The following is a 26,451-nucleotide window of genomic DNA, read 5'->3' on the forward strand; positions in this document are numbered from 1 at the left end:
GCTACTCAAATTGTTAGCAGGATAGAGTTGGTGAAGTGGACATAGCCATTGGGATTGTAACTATGAAATTTGTAGTATTAAAGTAGTTCTAGTCAAATAAATTGCCCTGTGTATCTTGCTGAGAACTTTGTAAGGTATCTCTATTTCAGTTGCTGCTAGAGCAGTGTTAGGCTTACCGTAACGATTTGCCAAATGTTTTCATCCTAATCCTCATCTGATGGGGTGGAGACTTGTAAGTTTACATCTAGGCATAAATCTATATATGGAAATGGTGAATTCCTCCATGAGGAGATTTACATCCAACTGTAGGTACAGAGGTACACGCAAGGAGATCTCCATGTTCAAACCTACCTTTATGAATAGGGTCTACGTGTGGTGTGGTGATGAGGTAAAGGAGTAGGTTAAGTTTGACCAGTAACTGAAACCATTAAAACTTGCAGGAAGGTCTTTGATAAATACAGATAAAAAACTTGTTTGCCCAGGAAATGATTTGCTGATTTTGGCCTAAAATTAAGTGTGTCATTTTAAGTATGGGAGATGATCAGCCAGGTTGTCAGAGATATTCACTTCTTCTTTCCAAGATAAAGGCCACCGGCCATACCTAGAGGTCCCTGAATTATAGGCAGCGATCTAACTGCCTTCATGGAATAACTAATGTAGTGGTCCCAAAAAAGCAGTGAAGCCTTGCCAATTGGGCTCCATGTTTGATGCGCCACTCAGCAAAGCCTTTTGTTTTTCAAGATCTTACTCTGAAAACTGTAGTTTATTATTTAAAAACAAAAAATCAATGACACTGATATGCAGGAATTTATCTCCCTTTGCTTGGGGGGGGGCCTTTAAGTAAGTACCCTGCCTGGACCACTATGCTTTGCAAGCTATTTATGGCAGTCGCAGATAAACAAATCTAATTATGGTCTCCTTAATTTGGGTGGAAAGACGCTCCACCTTGATGGCACTGCTGGAGGACTTTTGAGAGATATCTGGTTTAAAAAATCAACTGGGCTAAATCCTGCCTGTTTCTACAGCATCAGTTGCCAGAGCACCGCAGAGAGGCAGTGTTGCAGACCTGACTCTCATGGCATTTTGATATGTTAGAATACCTAGTAGAGCTTTTTGGCATTGATCACACTCAACAGACGTAGAAATCCAGCCCGTCCTGACTGCCACAGTGCCCCTGAAGACTGGGTGGAACATTTCTCGACTCTTGTAAAATTGTATGTGATTGGTCAATGGAGACTTTGCCAGCTCTTACTATTGCTACCCATTAAGAAGAGGTAGAGCCATTTACATTAAAGAAAACCTGTGCTGCAATCCAAGCCCAGAAACCTAGTTTGGAAAGAATCCCCACAAAGTTAGTTAGTTGTGAAATTAAGATATGGGGCCCTTATATAAACGCCTTGTTAAATTTACTGATGGCAGGAGCTTTGACCCCGAGCTCCTGGAAAAGAGTGGAAACAATCCCCATTTTTAAGAAGGGAGATAAATCCACATCGGAAAATTACAGTCCCGTAAGCCTGGTTGATAATATACAAAAAGTTTATAGCACACAAATCTTATCCAGACTATGGGACTGGATTTCACCAGCTAAAGTGTTATCTCACTTACAGGCAGGACTCTGATCCAATACTAGCACAATCAACCAGATTGTTTGTTTTTCATCTATTAAGTGAAGACAGCAGACTTTTTCAGGAAGCTGTTTGTTGCCTTCGTGGACCTTTGGGGTACGTTCGATCTTGTCCCGAGGGTAAAACTTTGGGAGGTTTTACACAAGATTGGGGTACCGGTGTGACTATTGTCTCTTATACGGGCTTTGTATTCTGAGAATTTTGCGAGGGTTAAGTGGGGCACTGTGGTAAATAAAAATTCCTTTACCGGGACTGAATTTGATACAAAAACATTATAAAATAGCTCAGTAAAATGAGAGGCAGAATCCGTGATATTAGAGTTTCGGAATGGGCTTTATTCCAATAAACGATTATAATCGGATGCCTCAAGTTCCATCACCACGGGGGTTCAGGAAGTGAAGTACACACTTTATTGACAAGAAAATGACTTTTATAGTACATACATGACAATGAAGTAAATGCAGTAGGCGTAACAATTGATAAGGAAAATGACGTTTGGTCCGCGTAACCAGAAATGGGTGTAATAAGGCGAAAAAAGGAACATGATTGGTTATGATGTAATACATAGGTGGATCTATAAGATAATACTTGGCATTGATGCGCGCGCAGCAGCATGACGTGTAATTGACGTGTAACTAGGGGGTGACGGGGACTTGACATTTAGCTCTACATGTGGAGACAAGAAGTCTGGGGGGTCAAGTCAACCTAATCCCAAATCATATCTAACATCCTATGTTTAAAGAACTATGTTATCCACAAAAGAAGGACTCTCGGACAGAATCTATTCTATACTGACTGTGCGTGCGTGTACAAGCGTCTAAGTGTCTACACTGAATGCGAGGGGGTAGGAATATTCCATGGTAACAGGGCTATGAATTACTTGCATGAGGACAGAGAAGTTGGGCCTTTTTGCTTGGTAACTGGAAGAATGTTTACTTAAACTACTAGGCAGGAATGCATCGGCTGAGGGGGAGGCAGATAATTCGAAGGTGAAATACAGTTCTTGGCAGAGAGTAAGCTGATGTCAGGCTTCGTGAGCCGCGCAGAGAATGAGACAAAGTTCATGGTCACAGATGCAGGCTCGGGCTGGAGCTTTCAGAGGCAGAAGGCAAGAGGAGTTTTGATGACAGAATCAGGGCCTACTTGCCTGGACTGTAAAGTGGCATAAGTGAACCATATAAAGCCGATGGCTTTTCATACTTAGGAATGGAATATCCGGCCTATTCATGGCGGATCTGACAGAGGACATGTTGACGGTGGACGCACATGTGTTTGCGTCTTCATAACTGGAACTGGAGGGAAACATACATGTACTTGTAACATGCACATGGGACCGTTGGGGTCCAAGATAGGGGACATAACTGACCAGAAAAATCCATATTTCCACATTCCCTCCTTGTCCCCTACTTGCCCTTCAAGAGATATCAATCTTCATCAATCCATTGATCTGTTCATATAGCATCATTTGTTCTTCTTTCTTCTTCCGGGATCTTGAATGAAAATCTTGATGTGGAATGCACGATGTGGCACACAGACCACAAATTGCTGGTCCACATTGTAGACATAGACAGCAACTGAATAGTATGAGAAGGCCAATACCTAGGAAGGATAAAACTCTCCATCCCCAGGCTGATACCGCATTCCAAAACCAACTGGACCAAGTCCAAGTGCCTGGGTTCTGGTGTATCTGGCTTACAATCTTATGAAGGCGAGTGATGGCTTTATATACAGATGGCGAATTTTCTGGTATGAATACGCAGCAACTTGATCCGATGACCCTACAAGCTCCGCCCCTATCAGCCAGGATGACGTCAAGGACAAGACGATTTTGAAGCACAACAATCCGCATAGCAGACTGCTCTTCCGTTAAATTGCCTAAGGCGGAAATAGTCTCATTCACTACTGCTTCAAGGGTTCTAGTTAATCTACGTATCAGCTTACTATTAGTAACAGTACCTATATAGGGAAAGATGCCTTTATTAAAATCTACATACTTGTCCCATGCCGTCTCAGTGTAATCGACAATGGGGAGATCTCTCCGTTCTCTGTTGTGTACTAAATGAATATTTCTGTAATAATCAGGAGGAGCTAGGAAAACAGGTGGCAAAAGGAATGCAATGTAGCAGGTACCATCCCAATCTAGAGGTAGACGCATATATGCAGTCTGACCACATATAAAGTAGGAGTGGCGAGAAGCTCTAAATGAAGATTTTCCTTGATCACTGAATTCTACCATAGTAGTGCATTTACTATGGCCCATATGTATGGAACCAACCTTTCTTACACATAATTCACCCCTCGCTGGGAATACTGACATGGTGGGTAAGACTAGCTCAACTTCGGATACGACATTTAGAATCATGAGATTAGGTGTAAAATTACCTAATCCATACACTTCATTTTCTAGATCAGTTCCTGTTCTTTTGGGGCGACCCTCCTTGTCAGGGTAGCAGACTTTGAGTAAAACTAGGTTCAGGTTTCCCCATATCCAATGATCTTGGTAAACTGCTGTGTCTGAGTCTATGGAATTGATTAAACTGAACCATGCTCCACAGGAGCCATTATGTGTGAATGGATGTGGAAAAAAAGGCAGGACTCCTTCATAATTCTGATAGGGAGGGAGTCGGCCACACACCCAACAATTGGTGGCATTACTAGTCTGATGGGAATGATGTAACATACTAATGAAAGTGTTATTGCGCAGCGCAAGTCTATAAGACAATTCATGCGGAGGTAAGTCACTAAAAGAATGTTCGGCAGCAACATTATAAATATGTCTAGAAATAGGGTAATATATGTGCAACAACATACTTGTAATAATTATAAAAAGACTCAATAAAAACAAAATTAATAATGTCACTATGCAGTGGCTACGCAGTGATTTACAATACGCCTGTCGTTTCAACATTTTTCGCGACTGTTCATGATTCAGGTCTAGAGGATACATGTCAGAGACAGATTCAACCGCTTCACCTAGGGGAGGACTTAAACAATCAAACCGTCTGACGTCCTAGGCCTTAACTTAACTTTGTAAAGTTCGCTCTCAGTTTTTTCCACCAAAGGAAGTTTTGAATCAGTCTGTGAGGGAGTGCAGGGCACAATGTCTATATCCGAGGATAGTCCATGAAATTTCTTGATGTGGCTTGAATGAATCCAGCCCTTGCGGCCCTCGATCTTCACGGCTGTTCTTGTGGTCAACAGGACCAACTTGGGTGCTTTCCACCTGGGCTCCAGCTGAGTCTTTCGGTCGAAATTCCTCACAAAGACAAGATTACCCGGAACAACGTCATGGGGTTTCACCTCAGTGTTGTCGGGAAAGGCTGCAGCTACCTGTGAACGAGAAGATTGTAGTGCAGACATCAAGGAAGCCAAGTAATCTGTCAGCATATTACAGTCAATATCAGTTATTTTGCGTGGTATGGGCGTCCCCCACATATTCGGTGGTCTACCGAAGATCACCTCATACGGGGATAGCCCTGTTCGAGAGTGTGCTACCATTCTCATGTAAAAGAGTGCAACTGGTAACGCTACTACCCAGTCGACACCTTTCTCTCTGCATATTTTGGACATTCTAATTTTCAGTATCTGGTTATGTCTTTCTACGAGACCTGCTGCCTCGGGATGTCGGACACAGTGGAATTTCCACTGATATCCTAACAGAAGTGAAACGTGTTTCATTAATTCGGATGAGAACGGCTGGCCGTTATCTGAGTAAACAGCACGTGGTAAACCGTATCGTGGGAAGAATTCTCGAACCAACTGTTTGGCAGTAGTCGGGGCAGTGTAATCTGAAACCGGGTATGCCTCCGTCCAACGGGACAGAGCGCAGACAACTACGAGAACATATTTGAATCCTCGACATCGTTCCATCTGGATATAGTCCATCTGGAGTACTTCAAAAGGATGATTAGGAGTATGAAATCCACCCTGTTCTACGGGAACGCTTTTTCCTGGATTGAACTGACAACAGATCATACAGGTACGGACTTTTTGTTTTGCTGCTGCTCGTAAATGTTTATTGAACCAAATGCGTTGAATGCTGTCTAGCATAGCTTTTTCTCCTAGATGTGCTGGACTATGTATAGTGTTAATTATAACTTGGACCATTGAATCAGGAAGGAACCATACAGACCTTTCCTTCATCATCCATCCTTGGTCCGTTTGGATCCCTCCTAATTCAGTCCATTTCTTTATTTCGTCTGGTGTAGCATGTGTCTGTATGTCAATTACGTCAAGAGTAGGATCTTTAACTGTCATACAATGTGTCGGTGTCGGGACTATTGTCTTTGTCATATCGGGGGTTTGAGTTTGAGCAATCAGTTTAGCTGTTCTGTCGGCTAGATCATTGCCTTGGGAAATGATATCAGTAACCTTCGTATGAGCCTTACATTTCATAATTGATATTTCAGTGGGCAGATGTATTGCATCTAATAATGCATGAATGAGGGGTCCGTGCTGAATGTGGGCACCGTGGGAAGTTAAATAACCTCTCTCTCGCCACAGCACGCCGAAGTCATGTACAACTCCGAATGCATAACGTGAGTCAGTGTATATGTTGACTTTTTTATTCATGGCTTGAATACAGGCTTGTGTCAGAGCGATAAGTTCTGCGGCTTGAGCTGACAAAGTATTTATACGATTAGTTTCAATGACTTCAGTATCTGTTGTGACTGCGTAGGCGGCTACTAACTCTCCTGTACTTGTTCTCATGCATGAACCATCTACATACAATGTCAAGTCTGGATCTGACAATGGGACATCGGTTAAGTCTTGTCTGGGTTTTGTTGTTATTGTAATAACTTCAATACAGTCATGGGCTAGTGGGTCTGTTCCGACTACTGGTAAAAGTGTGGCAGGATTCAATGTGTTACAGCGTCTGATTTCTATATGTGGCTGAAACAATGTAAGTTCATACCCTGTAAGTCGTGCTATGGTCAAGTGTTGTGTTTGCGTTCTATTTACAAGAACCTCTACTGCATGTGGTACTTGAACTGTCAATGGATGTCCTAACACTATGGCATCGCTTTGTCTGATTGCTAAAGCTGTTGCTGCTACTGATTTTAGGCATGCAGGCAAAGCCTGAGCTACGGGATCTAATGTACTAGAAAAATAAGCACATGGTTTGTGTGCTCCTGCTTGTTCCTGTGTGAGTACTGACAAGGCCGTACCTTCGCGTTCTGTAACAAAGAGTGTAAACTGTTTTCTGTAACATGGTGTTGCTAAAACAGGTGCTTGACATAAAGTTTTCTTTAGGCTTTCAAAAGCTTGTGTATGTTCTTGAGTCCAAGGGAGAACAGTCGATGTGGCTGCCTCCTGGGTTGTCAACTGAATGAGTGGTTTTGCTAGAAATGCATATTGCGGGATCCACTGTCTACAGTATGAAGTGAGGCCTATGAAAGCCCGCACCTCCTTTTGTGTTTTGGGTATTGGCATGTTAGCTATCAACTGAATGCGGTCTGGTGTAAGCTGCCTTCCCTCCTTGGACAGCGAGTGTCCAAGATAAATAACTCGCTGGACACAGAATTGCAGCTTAGAAGGGGACACCTTGTGCCCTTTTTCGGCTAGAAATTGTAAAACTGTCAGTGATGCTTTTTCACATTCAGGTTCGCTTCTCGCGGTGATCAGCAGATCATCGACGTATTGAAGCAGAGCAGTGTTAACTGGCATGTGGATACTGTCAAGTTCTCGTTTCAGTGCTTGGCTATAGATGCTGGGGCTTTCTGTAAATCCTTGAGGTGCGCGGGAGAAGTTAAAGCTACGCCCATTTAGACTAAATCCGAACAAATATTGACTTTCCGGATCTATTGGGACGCTGAAAAAGGCATTCTTGAGATCGATTACAGTGAAGAATGTCGCTTCGGAATCAATAGCTGTCAGTAATGACGAGATATCTGGGACCACAGGGAATTGTGGCACAATGCATTTGTTTAACTCGCGCAGATCAATAACCAATCGATATACTGGCGGAGCTGTAGGATCTGTTCGTTTAAGAATCGGAATTATCGGTGAATTACATACATTGGAGTCTGTTTCTACAACTACTCCTTGGGCAATAAGCTCGTCAATGATTTGTAGTAAAGCCGCTACAGCATCTGGTGGTAACTTGTATTGTCGCATTCGTGGTAGCACCACTCCTGCCTTTAATGTGACTTGATATGGTGTAATATTCATGCATCCAACATCAGTAGGGCCTTGTGCCCATAGATGTGTAGGTAAAGTCTGCAGTCGGGGATCCATGTCTCTAGATACATAGTGACCTTTAAAATCACGTAAAAACAATCTTACTCCTTCCGGAGAACAACATATTATGGCTCCTAGGGCTTTCAACGTTTTTATTCCTAACAAGTTTTCTGGACATGATTTAGTAAGCAATAAATCTGTAGTTCGGGTCAAAGGTCCTATCGTAAGTGGCAGAGGTTGTGACACTTCATTAACAATAGGTTTTCCTGAAAAACCAAGGGAAATATTCTGTGAGCCTGAGAGGGGTGCCCCTGGAACTTCACTTCGTTTTATAGTTGTTCGACTTGCCCCTGTATCGAGTAGAAATTTTCTATCTTGACCTAATAATTCACTATGTACATAAGGTCCTTCTTGATCTACAGGAATCTCGATAAGGGGTAAGTCAACTTCCCTCTCTAGGCTAGTTCATGCGTAACGTTGATACTCCGGATATTCATACTGTGCAGTCTGATACATTTGTCGTGTTGTTGTCTGTGTAGCAGCAACAGGCAACGGTGGTGCAGCTGGCACAAACTGTATTGGCTGTTGTGCGGCTGGCATGGCCTGGGCATGCTGCGTAGCTCCTTGTTCATTCTGATCTTGTCTAAGTGGCCGTGATCTTTCTTGTGTTTTGCCTATGGCGATATTATGTTTTAAAACTGGACAATCGTGTACGTAATGGCCTGGCTTTTTACAATAATTGCATGTCCCTTTTATAGGTCCTGCTGAATCGGAATGTGTCATACCCTTTTTATGTCCTTCAGCTGGAACTGTCTGGGAAACTAGCATTTTCATTTTCGTGTCTTTCATGCGTCTGTGTTCATGTTCTTGTTCCTCTTTAATTCTATTGTGGTGGTACTGTAACATTTGTAACATTTGTGTTGGAGTGTTACCTTGCCAGGTACTCTCGAATTTTAATACTCTATTCTTTACTGGGGGCAGAGCATTTTCTACTAATTTTGTTACAAACAGATGTGGGTATGATTCGCTACTTGCTTTTATGCCACTATTTATACCAAAACATTTTTCAAATCGGGCATAGTAATCACTAGTGTCTTCATCTTGCTTCTGCTTACAGGCTGAAATTGTACCCCAATCTTCCTTTTTCGTAGTTAATAAACGTGGCAGTACCTGTACTAGTAGACCTGGTAGTGCTTTAGTTTTGTCCCCAAGCCCCGAACCTGGACCTCGGGCCCTTTCTTCTGCTTCTAATGCTGACCATTCTATCTTTTGATCACCTACCTCCCACTCTTTTTCCTTGAGTTTCTCATAAATGCCAGCAGGCATCAACACCTTTAATATTGTCATAATGTCGGGGTAGGTATACTCTCCCATGAGTAACATGTCTTTAATTTCTCGGTGAAAACCCGCTGGGTCTTTGTCATGACTGGGTACCACTTTCTTCATTTCTAACAATTCTATTTTCGATATGGGCGTATATACAAATACGCGTTTAAACTGATTGTCCTCACCCTTTATTGGGTGGACTTCTCGTAAGGGATTCTGTCTATCTATGTGATACGTAGTTCTTTCCTTGACGGACAATGGAACATGTTCTGAACATACAAAAAGAATATACTGCTTTCTTGATTCTAGAATTTCTTTAATTAATTCAGTACCTGGACCTCTCCATTTATTCATAAGTAATTCAGTCAGTATGTCAGGCAAGGGACCAGGGTCCGAATGCTGACTCCGATATAGTATAATGAGTTGTTGAATCATATAAATCCCAGCTAACCTTTGTTCATCTGGGGTAAGATTCAAAAATGCGCGTACTACTGTATCATCACTATATTTTCCGGGACTGTCCACCCAATGAACAGCTGCCCTCGCTAAATCTTGTTCATCCATAGAATCGAGAAAATGATAACCCCTTCGTTCTCGGAGTAGTTTGTCGGCGGTTTGGAACGAATGCTCGTTAGACCTTATATTAATTACAGGTATTTGAAAATTCCTGTTATTATCTGGACATATCGGATGTATTGAGTCAGTATGATATCTAGTCTGATTCCTATTACAAGATCTTCCTTTACCTACATAGGCTATGGTGTCCGACTGTCCTGTGGGCAGTCCTGACCCTTCTTCCTCGTTTTGTTCGAACTCGTCTACCTCTAATCGCTCTTCGTGTAGGCGTTCTATTTCTTTACGGATCTTTCGGCACATGGCTATTATACAGTTTTGTTTATCATGTCTCCCTTCCGATATATTCTGGCTCCATCTTGTAAGAATTTTCATTGCTTCCGGGTCTACCCCCGGTCGGTCTTGATTTCTGATCACACAGTTTATGAGGAAACGTAACAGTTCCCCCTGTATCTCTACTTTCTGGTATTCCATGGCTCTGTAAATACAGTCTGGATCTCGCCCCGTTTGGACAAAATGATATATATTATCTAGATGCGCAGTCATTCCTGGTAACTTCGCTAAATATACTGTGGCTCGTCTGATACGCAATGATGCTAGGGTCATTTCGTCCTCTTTTCCAGGCACCGGGTCATATCTACAATCTATAAGAAGTTCCTTAAGCGTACGATCACTTACGAATTTGGGTGTACGTGAATGCGCTGACTCTTGAAAAGTAAGTTTATTTATTCTGGGTGGCGTAAAAAAGATATTGGTAGCTCCTCCCGCGGCCCCATCTGGGGCGTCGGGTGTAAAAGGATTCGTCGAACGTGACACAGCAACTATAGGTGTGGACTCAGCTATAGAAGTATTTGTAGGAACAGATGCAGAAACAGATGTGCTTGCCGGAACTTGTGACTCGATTTGTTGCTGCAGGGATACGGGTGCTGGATCTTGGCGTTGGACCTCCCTGGTATGCGGTCTGCGTGGGGCGGAATTAGCATACTCGGGAGCTGCGTCATCTAAATATGAGGAAAGAAAAACATCTTCTGCGGTTCTAGGATGCCCCTTAGGATGTACCTTGATTGGGAATAATGGGGGTGGCAAGTCTTTCGGTATCTCTGGAGTAGCCTTAGGTAATCCTTCGGCCAGAAGGGGATACATACCATTCACAAGGGCATTTCTTTGTCTGTCTACTTGTTCTGATTTCACTCGGATACCTTCCTCAATTAATAGATTCTCTCGAACTTTATTGGAATTCTCTTTACTCTTCTCTTCCTGTCTACGTGATTTTTCTGTTCGTCTATGTGATTCTTTACGCCATAATTCAACGGCGTCTTTCTGTGACTGTCTGACTTTTCTTTTCCATAACTCTTCCTCGACTTTCATGATGCATTCTGCATCCCAGGTCCCCGCTGTGGGCCACCTCTGACTTTCTGGTAATCCCTTGGTATAGTCTACCCATAAATCAAGAAATAATATAGCGTCTAAGCCATGTTTGTGATACATAAAGTGCCCTGGAGTGTCCCTAGGAGGAATAGGGACGGCTTCTTCGAGAACCCCTTTTCTGGTAGTGATCTGTCTTAATTTCGAAAAGAGCGGCATATTGAGAACTGACCTTATACTTGATTTTGACCTGATACTTGAATTTGAACAGACTTAATACAATAAACACGATAATGAACAGTCATTCATACCACGATATACAGAACATACTTAAACACTTTAAACATTTAACATTAAACCTTTAACTGAAACAACAATGATGATCGTCTGCATAACTAATCACCAAGCTTAATTCTCGACAATAACTAGACAATAACTAGACACTTCGGAATACTTCGGAATACTTGATATACTGCTAAACAGTACAGATACACTGCTAAAACAGTGCAGACCGGATTTGTGTACCCAAACCCGTCTTGACCGGCACAACCTATGTGCACGTCAGAAATGCCTCCCCAGCAATGGTACTCACCGGGTAGCTTCGGAAACGGAAGGCCTCAGTAACTTGAACTTGAACCGGACCGGACTCGACTCGACTCGACTCGTCGGACACTGGGCTTGACTTCGGACTGGTGGGTCTCTGTATACCTCGGATCTTGCTCTCTCAGCTAGGCTCTGGTCGGGATACTTCGCACTTCTCACCGCCTCGTCTGGGTGTTGATCGCAGTCTCAGTCGCCCCCGCTTGACCGGAGGGAGATACAGGAAATCCTGCTGGTACGCGTTATTGTCCGTCCAGCTGTGGCAGGAGACCGGGCCTGCAACGCACCGCCGGCGCGTGAGATGAGAAAGTGTCCCTAATCGGGCGCCATCATGTGGTAAATAAAAATTCCTTTACCGGGACTGAATTTGATACAAAAACATTATAAAATAGCTCAGTAAAATGAGAGGCAGAATCCGTGATATTAGAGTTTCGGAATGGGCTTTATTCCAATAAACGATTATAATCGGATGCCTCAAGTTCCATCACCACGGGGGTTCAGGAAGTGAAGTACACACTTTATTGACAAGAAAATGACTTTTATAGTACATACATGACAATGAAGTAAATGCAGTAGGCGTAACAATTGATAAGGAAAATGACGTTTGGTCCGCGTAACCAGAAATGGGTGTAATAAGGCGAAAAAAGGAACATGATTGGTTATGATGTAATACATAGGTGGATCTATAAGATAATACTTGGCATTGATGCGCGCGCAGCAGCATGACGTGTAATTGACGTGTAACTAGGGGGTGACGGGGACTTGACATTTAGCTCTACATGTGGAGACAAGAAGTCTGGGGGGTCAAGTCAACCTAATCCCAAATCATATCTAACATCCTATGTTTAAAGAACTATGTTATCCACAAAAGAAGGACTCTCGGACAGAATCTATTCTATACTGACTGTGCGTGCGTGTACAAGCGTCTAAGTGTCTACACTGAATGCGAGGGGGTAGGAATATTCCATGGTAACAGGGCTATGAATTACTTGCATGAGGACAGAGAAGTTGGGCCTTTTTGCTTGGTAACTGGAAGAATGTTTACTTAAACTACTAGGCAGGAATGCATCGGCTGAGGGGGAGGCAGATAATTCGAAGGTGAAATACAGTTCTTGGCAGAGAGTAAGCTGATGTCAGGCTTCGTGAGCCGCGCAGAGAATGAGACAAAGTTCATGGTCACAGATGCAGGCTCGGGCTGGAGCTTTCAGAGGCAGAAGGCAAGAGGAGTTTTGATGACAGAATCAGGGCCTACTTGCCTGGACTGTAAAGTGGCATAAGTGAACCATATAAAGCCGATGGCTTTTCATACTTAGGAATGGAATATCCGGCCTATTCATGGCGGATCTGACAGAGGACATGTTGACGGTGGACGCACATGTGTTTGCGTCTTCATAACTGGAACTGGAGGGAAACATACATGTACTTGTAACATGCACATGGGACCGTTGGGGTCCAAGATAGGGGACATAACTGACCAGAAAAATCCATATTTCCACAGCACTACAGTGGAACTGACGGAGGATATCCCCATCAGGAGAGGAGTCAGATAAGGTTGCGTTTTGGCCCCTATGCTCTTTCTCATGTATATCAATGGCTGCATCCCCTAACTTTTATGTTGTGAAAATGATTCCCATAAGGAGCAGGATCACAAAATACCACATTTTAATTTTTGCAGACAACAGTTTGTTGTTGCCAACAACTCCATGGGGTCTATCTACTCTTCTGAACATATGTAAACAAAATTGAAAAGAGCATGGTTTGGAAATCAACTGCAGCAAAACAAAATATATGGTTTTTGGTGCCCGGAAAAAAAACAAAGTAAGGTACAGTTTGGGGGCAAGGCATTGGATAGGGTTCATGAGTTTGACTATTTGAGCACAAGAATGGAAGTGTCCCACAGATGGGCAGCCCAGATAGATAAAAGTGTTTTGATTTTTAAACAAAGAGCAGGGTCTACCATATAATTTGCAAATAGGGCTTCTGTTTTTGCCATTTCCCCCTATGGAGATATACAAAATTCAAGCCTGTGGGGGAGCCCTGCTTGGGGCAGATTTGTGGGGCACTGTAATCTTGGCACTCTCGGAAAAAGCCAAAAATGCTTTTATAAAGACTCTCCTGAGACTCCCTACTAGTGCCCCTACACTCCCAATTAGATTTGACCTAAGTCTTAGATCAATTCCTGATATTGCCTCTTTGAAACCCATTCAGTATTGGATAAGGCTTTGTACGAATGAAGACTTAGGACCCTTTAGGGACAGCATTAGAATCATATTAGATGGTCATTCTGTTGGGAAGATTCCCTGGCTAAGACTCATAAAAATCTGGTTATGCAAGCTGGGGTTGAAGGGTTTTTGGTTGCAGCCTTCCGTATTACCCCAAGATGCTCGAGAAGAGCTAAAAACGTCGTTCTGGAATTTTGTTCTAGGAGCCAAAATCTCGAAGCTACTCCAGGCACCTTGGTAGATTCCTTTCTATTGTTTAAGTGTGTACCAGATTATGAGCCTTACCTACATTTGGTTACTTACCCTGCTGCACATGCACTTTATGTAAAATTCAGCCTAGGTATATTACCTTTGGCTTCTTTTACTTGCTCCTGGATTAAAAAGGGAGAAACATCAAATGTGTGTCCAATGGGCTGCAAGGCAGTTGAGCATATCAAACATGTGCTATTTTTCTGCAAGGCTTATGCAAAACAACGGGTACATTGGATTAGACCTCTTTTCAGACTCCTTGGCTTTGGGGGTCGTCACACAGCTCTTAAAGTATGTAAAACCAATACTGGAGACTGTTGTGTTCTCATTTGCTAGTTACTTGTTGGCAATATGGTATATCAGGATGAATGTATTAAATAAAAAATAAAGATTACGGTGGTGCACATTTGTACTTTGTGAAGTTTAAAGCCAGCCTCCAAAGCCTCGGACTTGGTCCCTTCACTGCTCATATAAAAAAACAATTCTTATGGTTTTGTTTATAGCTTTTTATCTCTTTTATGATGGAATTGAAAACATGAAAAGGTCTGTGTTGCTGGATTGCTATCGATCAAAAGAATATTTTTAACTAATTTATATTTTTTGAGGACATATAGGTTACTTTTTAATAATGAAACTTTGTTATTATTTGTATTCTTGGCTGAATGTTTCATCTTCTACCTTTTATGGTTTTATGAAGCCGAAATAAAGAAAAAAATGATGGTATGATACATGGGAGTGCACATTTATGACTCCAAAGCAGATCTCATTGATGGTAATCTATATCCGGCGTGAAACAGCCTTTATAACACGGGCTAAGCTACATGAGCTGTTTCCCCGCAAGCGTAACCACGCTTGCCTTAACCATGCTATATGCCTTAACCACGCATATGCGTGGTTAAGGCGGTGCATGGTCTAGATGCACGGCTGGGCGGGCACAGGAAGCGGAAGGATTGGAAGACGTGGACGTGTTCTGGTAAGTGGGGCTGTGGCTGGGTTTTGGGTTTGGGAGGGGTGGAGGTAGTGTTTAGGGGTGGGGGTAGTTTCTAGATCTCAGGGGTGACGGGGTTGTTTCCAGGGCTTGTTTTAGAGCTTGGGGGGGTCGGGTTTCTCTTAGGGCTCAAGGGGGTTGGGTTGAAGGTAGGGCTTGGCGGGGTCAGAGTTGTTTTGAGAGCTCGGGAGGTTGGGTTGTTTTTAGGGTTTAGGGTTGTTTTTAGGGCTCAGAGGGTCAGGGGGGTCAGAGTTGTTTTTAGGACTTGGGGAGGGGGGGTCCGGTTGATTTTAGGGCTCAGTGGGGGTCCGGTTGTAGTTGGTTCTTGGGAGATTTGAGTTTTTTTTAGGGCTTTGGGGTGTCGGGTTGTTTTTAGGGCTCGGGGGTTGGGTTGTTTTTAGGGCACAGGGGATTGGGTTGTTTTTAGTGCTCTGCGGGGTCAGGGTAATTTTTTGGGCTTGAGGCGGGTTGTGTTTGGGGCTCAGGGCAGGGGTGCTGGAGTGTGATCTTTACCACACATTTCCCTTTACCGGTCATACCTTTACCATGAAATTGTGTGGTAAAGGCATGATTGGTAAAGGAATGCATTGGTAAGACACATTCGTTGTTCATACAGTGTTGTAGAGGCAGGCGTGGTTTAGCCATGCGTGCCTCTGTCATACAACCATACCCGGCCATTGCTTCAATCAGGCAATCTCTCCATTTCTACGTCGCTGCCGCTGTCACCGATGGGCCGTGTGAAGAGGGCCAAAATGCTAATATTGCACAGGCTCCCAGAATGCACTGCAGCCAGTCATGATGCTGCATAAAGCTGCGTGAGGATTGGCCTGAGCACTGGGACTTTGTCCTCCCAGGCAGACTGGGAGCCTGTGCCTGCTTTTTCCCGCTCCAGCAAAACAGCTGGGTGTGGAGAAAGCTTCACTGCACTTGAGGGTTTGGCTGGCCTGAAACGGCTGGCCAAACCCTCATGTGCAGAGAAGAGACAAGGGAGTGCACTACCACTGCTCCACCACAGTGTCAACCCCCTGGACCAAATCATCAGAGTCCTGGGGGCTGGACCAGGGGGATTAAAACCCGTTTTATTTTTTGTGTGGTGGTGGGGTTGGCACTCCTGCGCCCTCATGGAGGGGCCGCCGCTGGCGACCAGTGCTCAGTGCAATTTATTTTACTGAAGGTGGTATCCTTTAAACCCACCTATGTTTGGCCAGACATGCTGTTTAGGAAGGTGTCTTAGCACTGGTAGTACCAAAGATAGTTTAAGTTGTTTAGGAGCTGTGCAGGACTTGGGTGAACTCTTTGAAATTGTCTATATATGATGTATGTATTTATGCATGCATGCATGTAGTGCTGTACAATGTCAAAGCCAAGCTTAAAGTAAATGAGTAATAGAAGTGGAAACGGGGTTGTGGACGATTAATGCATTTTAATGTAGAGGTGAGCCTTCAGCTCTTTCCAAAATTGGAGCAGCATTGGGGCCTTTCTCCTAAATAAAGTGTTGTTCCAGACCCTTGGTGAATAGATAGAAAAGGCTTATTGCCTTTTTAAAAAAAAAATGTATTTACACTTCTTAGTCTGCAGTCTGAAGATGTCCTAGCCATGACGGAGCCGAGAACTACCAGAGCTGACGAGCTTGTCTGCGGGTTAAGTGGGGGTGCTGGCCGTGATGGCTTTGTAAATGGTGTATCTGGTTTTGAAGAAGGTGAGGGCCATCAAACAGAGCCAATGGAGTTCCATCAGGATGGGGGTGATGTGATCATATTCCTGCAGACCCTGGATTAGGCATGCTGCTGCCTGTAGAATGCTCCTAAGGGGTACCTGTTTGGAGTCTCAGAGGCCATGGAGTAGTGCATTAACACCATCCAGATGTGAGAGTACAAGGGTTTGACCAGAACTTCTGAAATCACATTCTGGTAGAAACAGTTCGATTTTCTTTAGAAGAGAGAGATGATACCAGGCTGTCTTTGTTTTTTTGGCAGTGGGCACCTTGAGAGCGAGGTTGGCGTCCAGGGTGAATGAAAGTTATTTGGCATTTAGTGAAAGTTCGGGATTGAAGCCATCATGGTTCATGTCATTGAGTCAGGTCTGTACTGTATCTTGTTTGTTGTTCTTTGCAAATAATAGGAATTTTATCTTAGTTGGGTTGAGCTTCAAGTAGAAACTGGCCATGCAGGTATGGATGAGCTGCAAGCGGTGTTTGAGATGTTGGATGTCTGAGGCAGAGAATACTTTCATGTAGAGTTATGTATCATTGGCATATTGGTGAATCTTTGATGTTGTTATCTGTGAGTAGAACACCAAGTGGTTCCATGTAAAGGCTGAAGATGACAGAAGAGCGTATGGAACCCTGGAGACTCCACATGTGATGGAGCTCTTTTGTGACCTGGAGTTTCCCTTGTGGGAACCTGGGGTCAGTTGGAAAGGAAGGATGAAAACCAATGAAGAACATTGCCATTCATGACTCAAGGATGCGTTTGAGAGTAGGTTGGTTGACTGTGTCAAAGGCAGCTGAGAGGTCCTGTAATATCAGGAGGGAGGTGTCATCTTCATCTGTGGTCAAGAAGGCATTGTCTATGATGTGTAAGGTGGCATTCTCTGTGCTGCAGTGTGATCTGAAGCCCAAATGGTAGTCGTGCAGGAGATGGTTAGCAGTGATGTGATCTTGGAGTTGAACATAGAGTGCTTTTTCAATGATTTTACATATGAATCATATGTAAGAGAGGCCTGTGGTTGGTGAGGTCATCAGGGTGTAGTTTTGTCTTTTTTAGGAATGGGAGGATCTGGCCAGTCTTGAGAGCTTCTGGGGATATACTTTGAGTGAGGAAGGCATTGAAAGTGGTAAGTAGAGGTACGAGAGCCTTGCCTGAGCAAGCTTTTATGAAGGATGATCGTAAGACATCATCTTCATAAGAAGTGGCTTTGAGGGAGTTTAGTATGTCAGACAGATCTGGGAGAGATCGGGCTTTGTATGGCTGATCAGGGAAGGGATGTGTCTAAGATGTAAAGCAGGCTTGATATCCTCAATGTGCTCTTCAATGTTCTGTATTATTTAACTGAAGAAGAGGTTCATGGCATTGTACTTTTCTGTGCAGCAATGAAAAGGTGGATCCGGCAGGGTGGTTGATGCAATGCTTGATTGTCTTGAACAGTGCTCTGCTACTGTTGGTGGCTTTATTTATGGTGATGTTATAGCAGTTTGCTTTGGCTGATGTGATGAGTTGTCTGCATATCATACGGAGGGACTTCAGTATCAAGAGGTCCTGGAAGTTCTGTTTTTGTTCCATTTTTTTCCCAGTCTGCAGATTGATAGATTATTGTCAACAAGGTTTTTAGAATACCATGGTCCTGAAAGTTTTGGCTTGCACTTGCATGTTGAAAGTAAGACATGGATCTTCACACAGCTTTCCAATTGTTTTTTAAGTTGTTTAGAGGTGTATTGCAATCAAACGTGGAGATGAATCGGTAAGTTCAAGCCTTAGGTTTTCTATGGAGAGGTCTTTGAAGGATCTGAACGTTTGGTCATCTTTTTTCTGTTCACTATATATATTTGATAATTGAGTCATTTGCTTATTTGCCTAATTCTTATGAAAAAAGAGTATTTTGCTAAGTATCATGGCAGTCCCTATATAAATCTTATTTTTTTGTGTCTGATGGAGGGTGAAATTGAACAAAAAATGTCTGTCAGGGAATCCTATATGGTCGGCTCAAGGATGGCTATCATTGTCCTCAAATAGGAATAAAAGTATATCCTGTTTGTTTTGTTTAATTTGCTAGCAAAGTAATTGGATACATTTACAAGAGGAATTTTGAATGAGACATGGTATGAAAGCATCTGAAGTCTGTAGAGCGTGTAATACTATAAGGATCGCTTTGAGCCTCAGAAATTGGGTTGGGCCAACATCTGGTTTTGTAAGTAACCTATATGATTTTATAGATTTTATCACTTGGCTGCTCATTCTTGCTTCTTCGCCTTTTTCTGTTCTGTACGACTACTTTTATTTAGAGCTGTGGAGCCTTATCTATTTTGTACTTTATAGACAACCTGTCTTCTGCTGTAGCAAAGAGGGCATTACGTTTCTGAAGGGATCCCTCTCTTTTCAATCCCTGTATGGTGTTTTGCTGTTAGTGGAATGCTTCAAAGTGCTGTCAGTCTGTCCCTGTCCCCAAGGACCATAACGAAAATGTTTTCTTTTAATTTTCAGAAAAATTACTGATTGGTTGGGATCAGTGGCACGTTTTTAGAGTTTTGCACATTCCTAAGGTGCTTCTTAACTCTTCTAGAGGCACACAGCTTCCGGATGAGTGTTTTTGTACTAGGTCATGAAACTCGAGATAAAACTGTAATATCCTTTTCTCTTTCAGTTGGTGTTATTTTATTACTTATGATAGTTGAAATTGGGTAGACTGAGGAGACAATATCTGTTATAGATTTTTAAATGTGAAAGACATCAAGACAAAGCTTGAACGGAAACCTGACAGTTATATTTAAGCAAAATTAATGCAAAATGAGATAACTCATTTTCCAATTTGCTAAAACCTCCATTACCAACATAAAATGATAAATAAGCAACAAAGGGGCATATCAGCAACAACCGGCGATAATTATCGCTAAGCGCACTTAGCGCTAGGATAATTATCGCCGGCTAGCGTGGATTTTTATCGCTGAGATAGCGTGCTATTAGCAACGCTTATCTCAAAAGCGATAAAAACCTCACGCTAACTGCCTAACGTGAGATTATTGCTGGAAACCCAGCGATGATCTCACGCAATGTGGCGTTAGCTTGATGATAGGGACTCACAAACTTAGCCATGATATCCACCTTCCATAGGATATCATGGCTAAGTCAGTCCTGAAGCAGGCGTAAAGAAAGTAGCGACAACAGGGGTTATCGCTACTTTTCCTGCCGCTATGCTTTATAGCGTGGGGCTTGATGATAGGAGAAATGTCGCTTAGCGACATTTCTCCTGCCATGTCAGGTCAGGAACGCCCACTTTCCATCTCATTAGAGATGCAAAGCTGGACGTTAGGAATTCCTATGCTAACGCAAGTTTTCACGCGTTAGCGTGAGCTTGCTAATTAGGCGATAAAATTATCGCCGCTTTTCGGCCGAAAACGGCCGCAAAAGCGGCGATAATTCTATCGCCTCGCCTTGCTGATATGCCCCATCGAGTTTTACATATGTGAAGCAATGGTTCAGCAGTCAATGTTTTCAGTTATTGCCATAATGCAAAAATTATTCTCTGCGGGTAGGGAAAAATGTTTACTCTGTTTCAGAATACATAGGCAACAAAATATTACAACATGGATTTGTTCAGCTTTTTTTACACCAGTGCAATGTTTCTGTACAGCGACCCTGGAGCCAAATTAATGCAACTTTGCAGTGATGCAAAAATATATGAATAGGGAAGAGTAAACCCAAATGTGTCATTTTGCTGCTTGTATAATGATTAAGAAGGCAGATAATATTTTAACTATCGCTGAACATGCGTCAATGCAGATTCCACACCATCTTTGCTGTTTTAGCATAAAGTAAAAAAAAGAAACAATGTATTTCTTCACTTTTCAAATGTTGCCTATGCTTGAGGTAAAATTACTTTGTTCCATTGATATCATGTAAGTATTGTATTATTTCAGATAATGTATTGCAGAATTTTTGTAGCAAATCAGCAAAATAGGCCAAAATCAGTTTGGAGTATTTTATTTACAAATTGGTAGTTCAAGGGCTAAGATATCTTATCATAGTGTTCACGAAAAAATATGTTTTCTCCGTTTCGTACTAGGCAAACAAAACATTTGTCAAAATGCTTTTGCCCTGTTTCCTGCATCAGTTCAAATTTTCTGTAATATGGGCCCAAAGATTTCACAAGGAAATTTTTGGGTAAAATGTTTAATTACTATTATCCCTGTTCTAAAAATAAAAAAAAACAGGATCTTTTTTTTGCTCTGTTTTTGCAAACAATGTAATAAAAATGGAGCAATTTGATTTTTTCTTTAATATCATCTGCAAATTTCTATTACATAGTCTTGAGTTGTTTTTGCCAGCCTGTTATCGTTTGTGTCACCCCATACTGTCCGAACCAGTTAAAGATGGCCCTGTACAGAAAACTTGAACGGATGCAAGGAAAGCAATTGACTCCCTTGGCCCCATGTTGGTTGTTAATTTTGTTGGTGATTGGGACGATCTTTGCTGTATTTATACAAGATTAAGAGAAAATATATTTTTGTATTTTCCAAATGTGAAAGCTATTACTAAGTTTGAGGCAAATAAGTGCATTTACACTTTTTAAGGCTATTCACGGACATGGATATTTCTGTAAAAATCTCTAAACACACATAACATGATTTATATGCAGTGTGATATATTACATCATTTTAGTAATATTCCCCCAATTGACTTTCTACACCCTGGTGCAAATTCCTTCTAAAATATAAATTGAGACAGAAATTGTTTGCTTCATTTAGATCTGCTTAACGTAATAATCGTGCTTAATCACTTCTGTATTTTGCACCAGGGCGAGGTTTCTTCCGTGTGGCCTCCGAGCTCTCATATTTTTCTAACTGGGCCAATGAAAAGTATGTAATGCAGAATTACAAAAATGCTGGCAGCCGTATAATAGAAACATTCAGAATTTGATGAGGGGCTCCTGAGTCTCCATAGCTCATAGATATTCATAGAGTTTTGGCCTAAATGAGGGCGGTGCAGTGGGTGCAGGCCGCCCCGGGTGTCATCACTGAGGGGGGTGAGAAAATGCCAAAAATATGTGTTTTAAACACATAAAATGTGCCATTTTGTCAAGCCAGGGGTGACATGAAATTTTCCGCAGCGGGTACCACCTGACCTTGCTACGCCACTGCTATGAATGTCTCAGGGCCCCTGAAGTGTTGGGGTCTCCCCTGCGCCGAAGGGGTGCAAGGGCCTGCATAACGCTCCTGGAAATATGGGTCGACGGTTGAGGGATTTTCAGTTTGTTCCATTTTGTATTGAAAGACGCCCCCTTTTTTCATGGTTGAAAGGGCAGCCCTAGCGTTAAACAGCCCCAATAAAGTGGTCAGGCCCTTGGCGCATGGTATCGCTTCGGTATTGATTTCCCTTCCTCAATTGTTTCTGTTCTCATGCACGCGTTGTTAAATGGATTTTTTTTTCTCCTTTGCATACAGGATTATCCGGACAAAGGTACAGCAGCCACCCAACCAGCAAGTTCCGCCCTCTGGCCACAGCATAGGTGAGAAAAACTTATTCTAATTACACCCTCATTGAAATGGGGAACTACCTGCGAACTTTTAATCAATCTTACGGACAGATAATTCTGCATAAAACACTCCAGCACGCTCGTCCTCAAGTGCCGTCTTTGTCCCCCTGCCACGGCGTAGCATGGTAAATGAACTTTCTAAATACTGCTAAAAGGTTTTGAATTTTGCTGATTATCATGATAAATAGCTTTTGCCATGAAACAGAAAATGGAAATCTAAACCAAAAAAAAGCCCTGCTAATAGGGTTCCATAGAATATTGGATAATTAAAGTAATAAATCACAAAAGAGGGACTTATTCATAACATTTTCTGCATCATTAGTCAGTAAGTAGGTTTAAAGGTGTTTTTTCCTTCTTCTAATTTGTCAACCGTGCCTTCCACATTGCCGTGTCTGGTGGTGGTCTTGTGTGGAGAGGTGACATCATTTTCACAACTATTCTCTTTCCTTCACCTTATTTGTTGCTGCTATGATTTCCAGGCCCCTTGATACCTATGTGAGTGGACAAGGTTATACTGCTAAAAGTTTTCGGATAAGCAAACAAGACCACCAAGGGTCACCTGCAGGCTTATCAGATCTTTATGGTTGCATATATTTTTTAAGGTTTTTAATGTTTTTAATCATTTTATCTGTTTTTCTCAAGAGAATGTCGGCACGGCAAAGAAATCTAGAGTGCCAACAAAGTTGTAAATATGCACCTGTAGATCTACTATCTTGTGATGGAACCGATGTATGCCTTTTAAAAATTGATACAGGCTTCCATAAGGATGCCTGGACGCCTGTGGCAGTCATAAATGTCCAAAAGTACCTGCTGGAAAACATTTGTGAATTCATAGTTCTGGCAGTGCATATTGTACTTGTAATATAATTATGCATGGGTGAATGCCATCATCTTTGTGCTACAGCACATTTTTTTTCTGCACGGGGACCTTTTCTCCCATACAGAAGACCCCTTCTCCTAAACTCCTACCATTGTTGGTTGATGTCCCTTTACATTTTCCATAGTGGAGAGTGATTTAATTCTTCGCTTGACAAGAGTACATTTATAAACTTTTCCAGGGGTGGAAGTGATTGGGAAAGAGTTACATTTAGGCAAATTTGTACTTGTCTACAAACTCAGTGCATTTCAGCCCTGGAAGACATTACCTTACAGGTAAGATATCACAATATTGACCAATCCCAAAGCATTTCCTGCCCCACCTCTGTGCACAGCCTGGTGTTGTTTGTCCTCCTGATAAAGTGAGATCATCCCCATCACGATGCCACTTAGAGTGGCTTCAAGAGGGCTCTCACTTAGCTTTGCTTCAATGTCATCCAGGGATCTTCCACAGTGGAGGATCCTATACACATCTTAAAAATTTGCCTCTGATGGAAGGTGAAATTGCACAAGAAAATGTCTGCCTCTGCTCATTCCTATTTAGGGACGGTGATAGCCATATTTAGACCGACCACAAAGGAATCAGAGACAGACATTTTCTTGCGCAATTTCACCATCAGGCGCAAACTTTCAAGATATATATTAATAAGGAACTCCACTGTGGCAGATCCAAGGATGACGTTCATCTGGGGGTGCAGTCATAACTGGAAGTAAAATAAATTGGAAAGAGAGATACTGTAACTATCACAAAGCAGGCAGTGGTCAGGATTAAAAATATATGGTGATTGATGAAATCTTAGAAAAAGCAGGAGTAGTAAGCCGGTGATGTCCTGTCATACTTTGTGAGAGTGTATTTTGTTCCATGGCAGGATCAAACACGACAAAGGTGGTCAATGAAGCTGATAAAAATGGTGAAGAATTACTGACGCTCTTTGGTGACTGCTCTTAAAAAACACACACGCTTCGGCAAAGGCTTGAATCTGAGTGTCAAGTTGAGGTTTTTCAATCTCATTTGTCCTTACTGCTTACAACATTTAAATCTGGTTGTTTTTCTGCCATTACCCCCACTCCAATTGTGTATTGTGTTAAAGAAAATAAGTGCCAGGGCCCAACCATTTTCTTGGGAGGTCACCACTTATTGTTGGTGTTGGTTACTGCTGCCCTTGGTGTCATCACTTTCGTTTTGTTCTGTTTTTGTGTCATAAAGCCTAATTGCTATTCCTGGTTTGCTTCATCAGTGTAATGTTTTGCAACATCTCCAATTTGACCTGAGAATATTTTTGTGCTACAATAGATGTACTAATTCAGCACAGCTCATATATCACATTTAGTAGGAACTGCAAAGTTTCTGCCCCATTAATATTATTGAGGCAGGATTGTGTTTGCCAATCAATTCTCCTGTGTAAGATAGTCGACACAGTTGTATATCTACTGACACACAGGAGTCAGTCATGTTCCCATTTCTATTGCGCAGAGATGCATTCTTATATGGCGCGACACTGACAATACGCGGTTCCTTCCGTTTGGGCCCGCAAGCATTGTGGTAAGTTTGTACTCTCATTCCACTCTCCATCAGCAGTTATCCTCACTCCCCTCGACATATGCGGGCCAATATGCACTTATTTTCCCCACAGCTACTGGTCCCCACCAGCGGTTGAGGCTTCTGCTTCCCACCGGATATTGGACTGGCTTCATGACCAGGGGCAGTGACCCAGCCAGTTTAACCTGTGATTTCACACTCATTTGCTCCCTACCCCGCTGACTTGACAGAGGTGGCTCTGATTACCTATGATCTTAACTCCTTCAGTGCCCATGACGAGATGGTCTCGTCATGGAGCGCGGTTGCGCTGTGCCCATGACGAGACTATCTCGTCATGAACCCCGCCCGCTAATGAAAGGGCCGGCACAGGGCGGGGAAAGGGCGGGGCACTGAAGGGGTTAATCGTTAATGACAGTTATACACTAGGGCCCTTTCCTATTTCAAAAGTAATTTTGTTTACATAATAATTATGACATCCTTTTAATTCGCTTCGGCAGTTTCCCTTACCGGTTAATGCAGGTTTGTGGGGACTCATATCCCAGGGCACACATTCTCCCCAGAAATGCTTCAGTGAGCTTTGCTCTAGGGCCACAGTGCCCCTTATGTATTATTCTTGATCCGACTTTTGGGTGGATTCACTCCGTGGTCAGTGCAATTGTTGCGCTGTGCGAAATTGTGTATGCTGGTTTGTGATCACTAGGTAGTCTCATTATGATGCTAGAGATCAATTGGTAATACCCCATTAGGAGGAACGACATTGCAGATCCCGCATGGTTCCACAGTGAACTACTGTATACAGCATATTCAATTCTTTCCCCTCTTTTTTTCCCTTGTTTTTTCCTTTCCCCTTCCCTTTTCCCCTTGTCTCTACAGGATTCCTTTTTGATCAATGTACCACTTATCAAAGCATGCATTATTATGTCCTGATAATGATCACATAACTTTAGGTGGATCGAAACGTCGCTCACCTAGATACTCTGACCCTATTGATTATGTATAATTGATGTTGGGTGCAGTTGTGTCATTGTTGCTTATATTTGTGACTTTGTACTCTTGTAATTTTTTCATCATTCATTGTTGCCTGTGTGTTTGTTCGATACCTGTAGTAGGGTGCCCCATGGGGGTGCTTACCCCTAAAAATATGTTTAATCATATCAATATATGTATTCATTTTATACAGTTGATTGAACACTTCCAGGGCATTATTCCTTCCCCAGTGTATTCTTTAATATATTATAGGGCCTCTAGTTTTCATAAATTCTTGGAGTCATGACATCTCTCCTGTACCAAGGCAGAGAACAATTTCTTCATTTAGGCTGTTTCCACTGGGTTCGCTCCCTCCCATGGTGGTAAAAAATATTCCTCAGCTCTTAAACAGTGCCATAATTTCAGTAACAGAGCCCTGACAAGACTGAAACTCTAGACCACTGCAGAAGCGCACTGCATAGAGTGTTGTGGTCTGCTGACAGGGACACACCAATCGTTAAATGCCCTGGCCCCAAATTATAGACCCTCAGGCAAAGTGCTATACTACTAGTAGATCATTCCATGTAGGGTTAAATGCACCAAATTAAACTAAGAGAAGCATTCACATTTTGGAACTAAACTGGGCCTTATTAGCTTCATATCATACCATTGTATTAAATAAAGTGCCTACCA

General features: G+C 42.5%; 1 protein-coding gene across 3 annotated transcripts in view; it reads left to right on the plus strand.

Moving 5' to 3' along the window:
* Positions 1-26,451, plus strand: part of PAX5 (paired box 5) — a 521,765-nt gene that overhangs the window by 109,476 nt on the left and 385,838 nt on the right. For all 3 annotated transcript variants that reach the window (XM_085641098.1, XM_085641099.1, XM_085641100.1), the window contains exon 4: positions 22,285-22,349. In XM_085641098.1, coding sequence (XP_085497224.1) covers positions 22,285-22,349 — 65 coding nt within the window. The remainder of the gene's footprint in view (positions 1-22,284; positions 22,350-26,451) is intronic.

Source organism: Triturus cristatus, chromosome 2_2, assembly GCF_964204655.1.
Source record: "Triturus cristatus chromosome 2_2, aTriCri1.1, whole genome shotgun sequence".
Taxonomy (NCBI): Eukaryota; Metazoa; Chordata; class Amphibia; order Caudata; family Salamandridae; genus Triturus; species Triturus cristatus.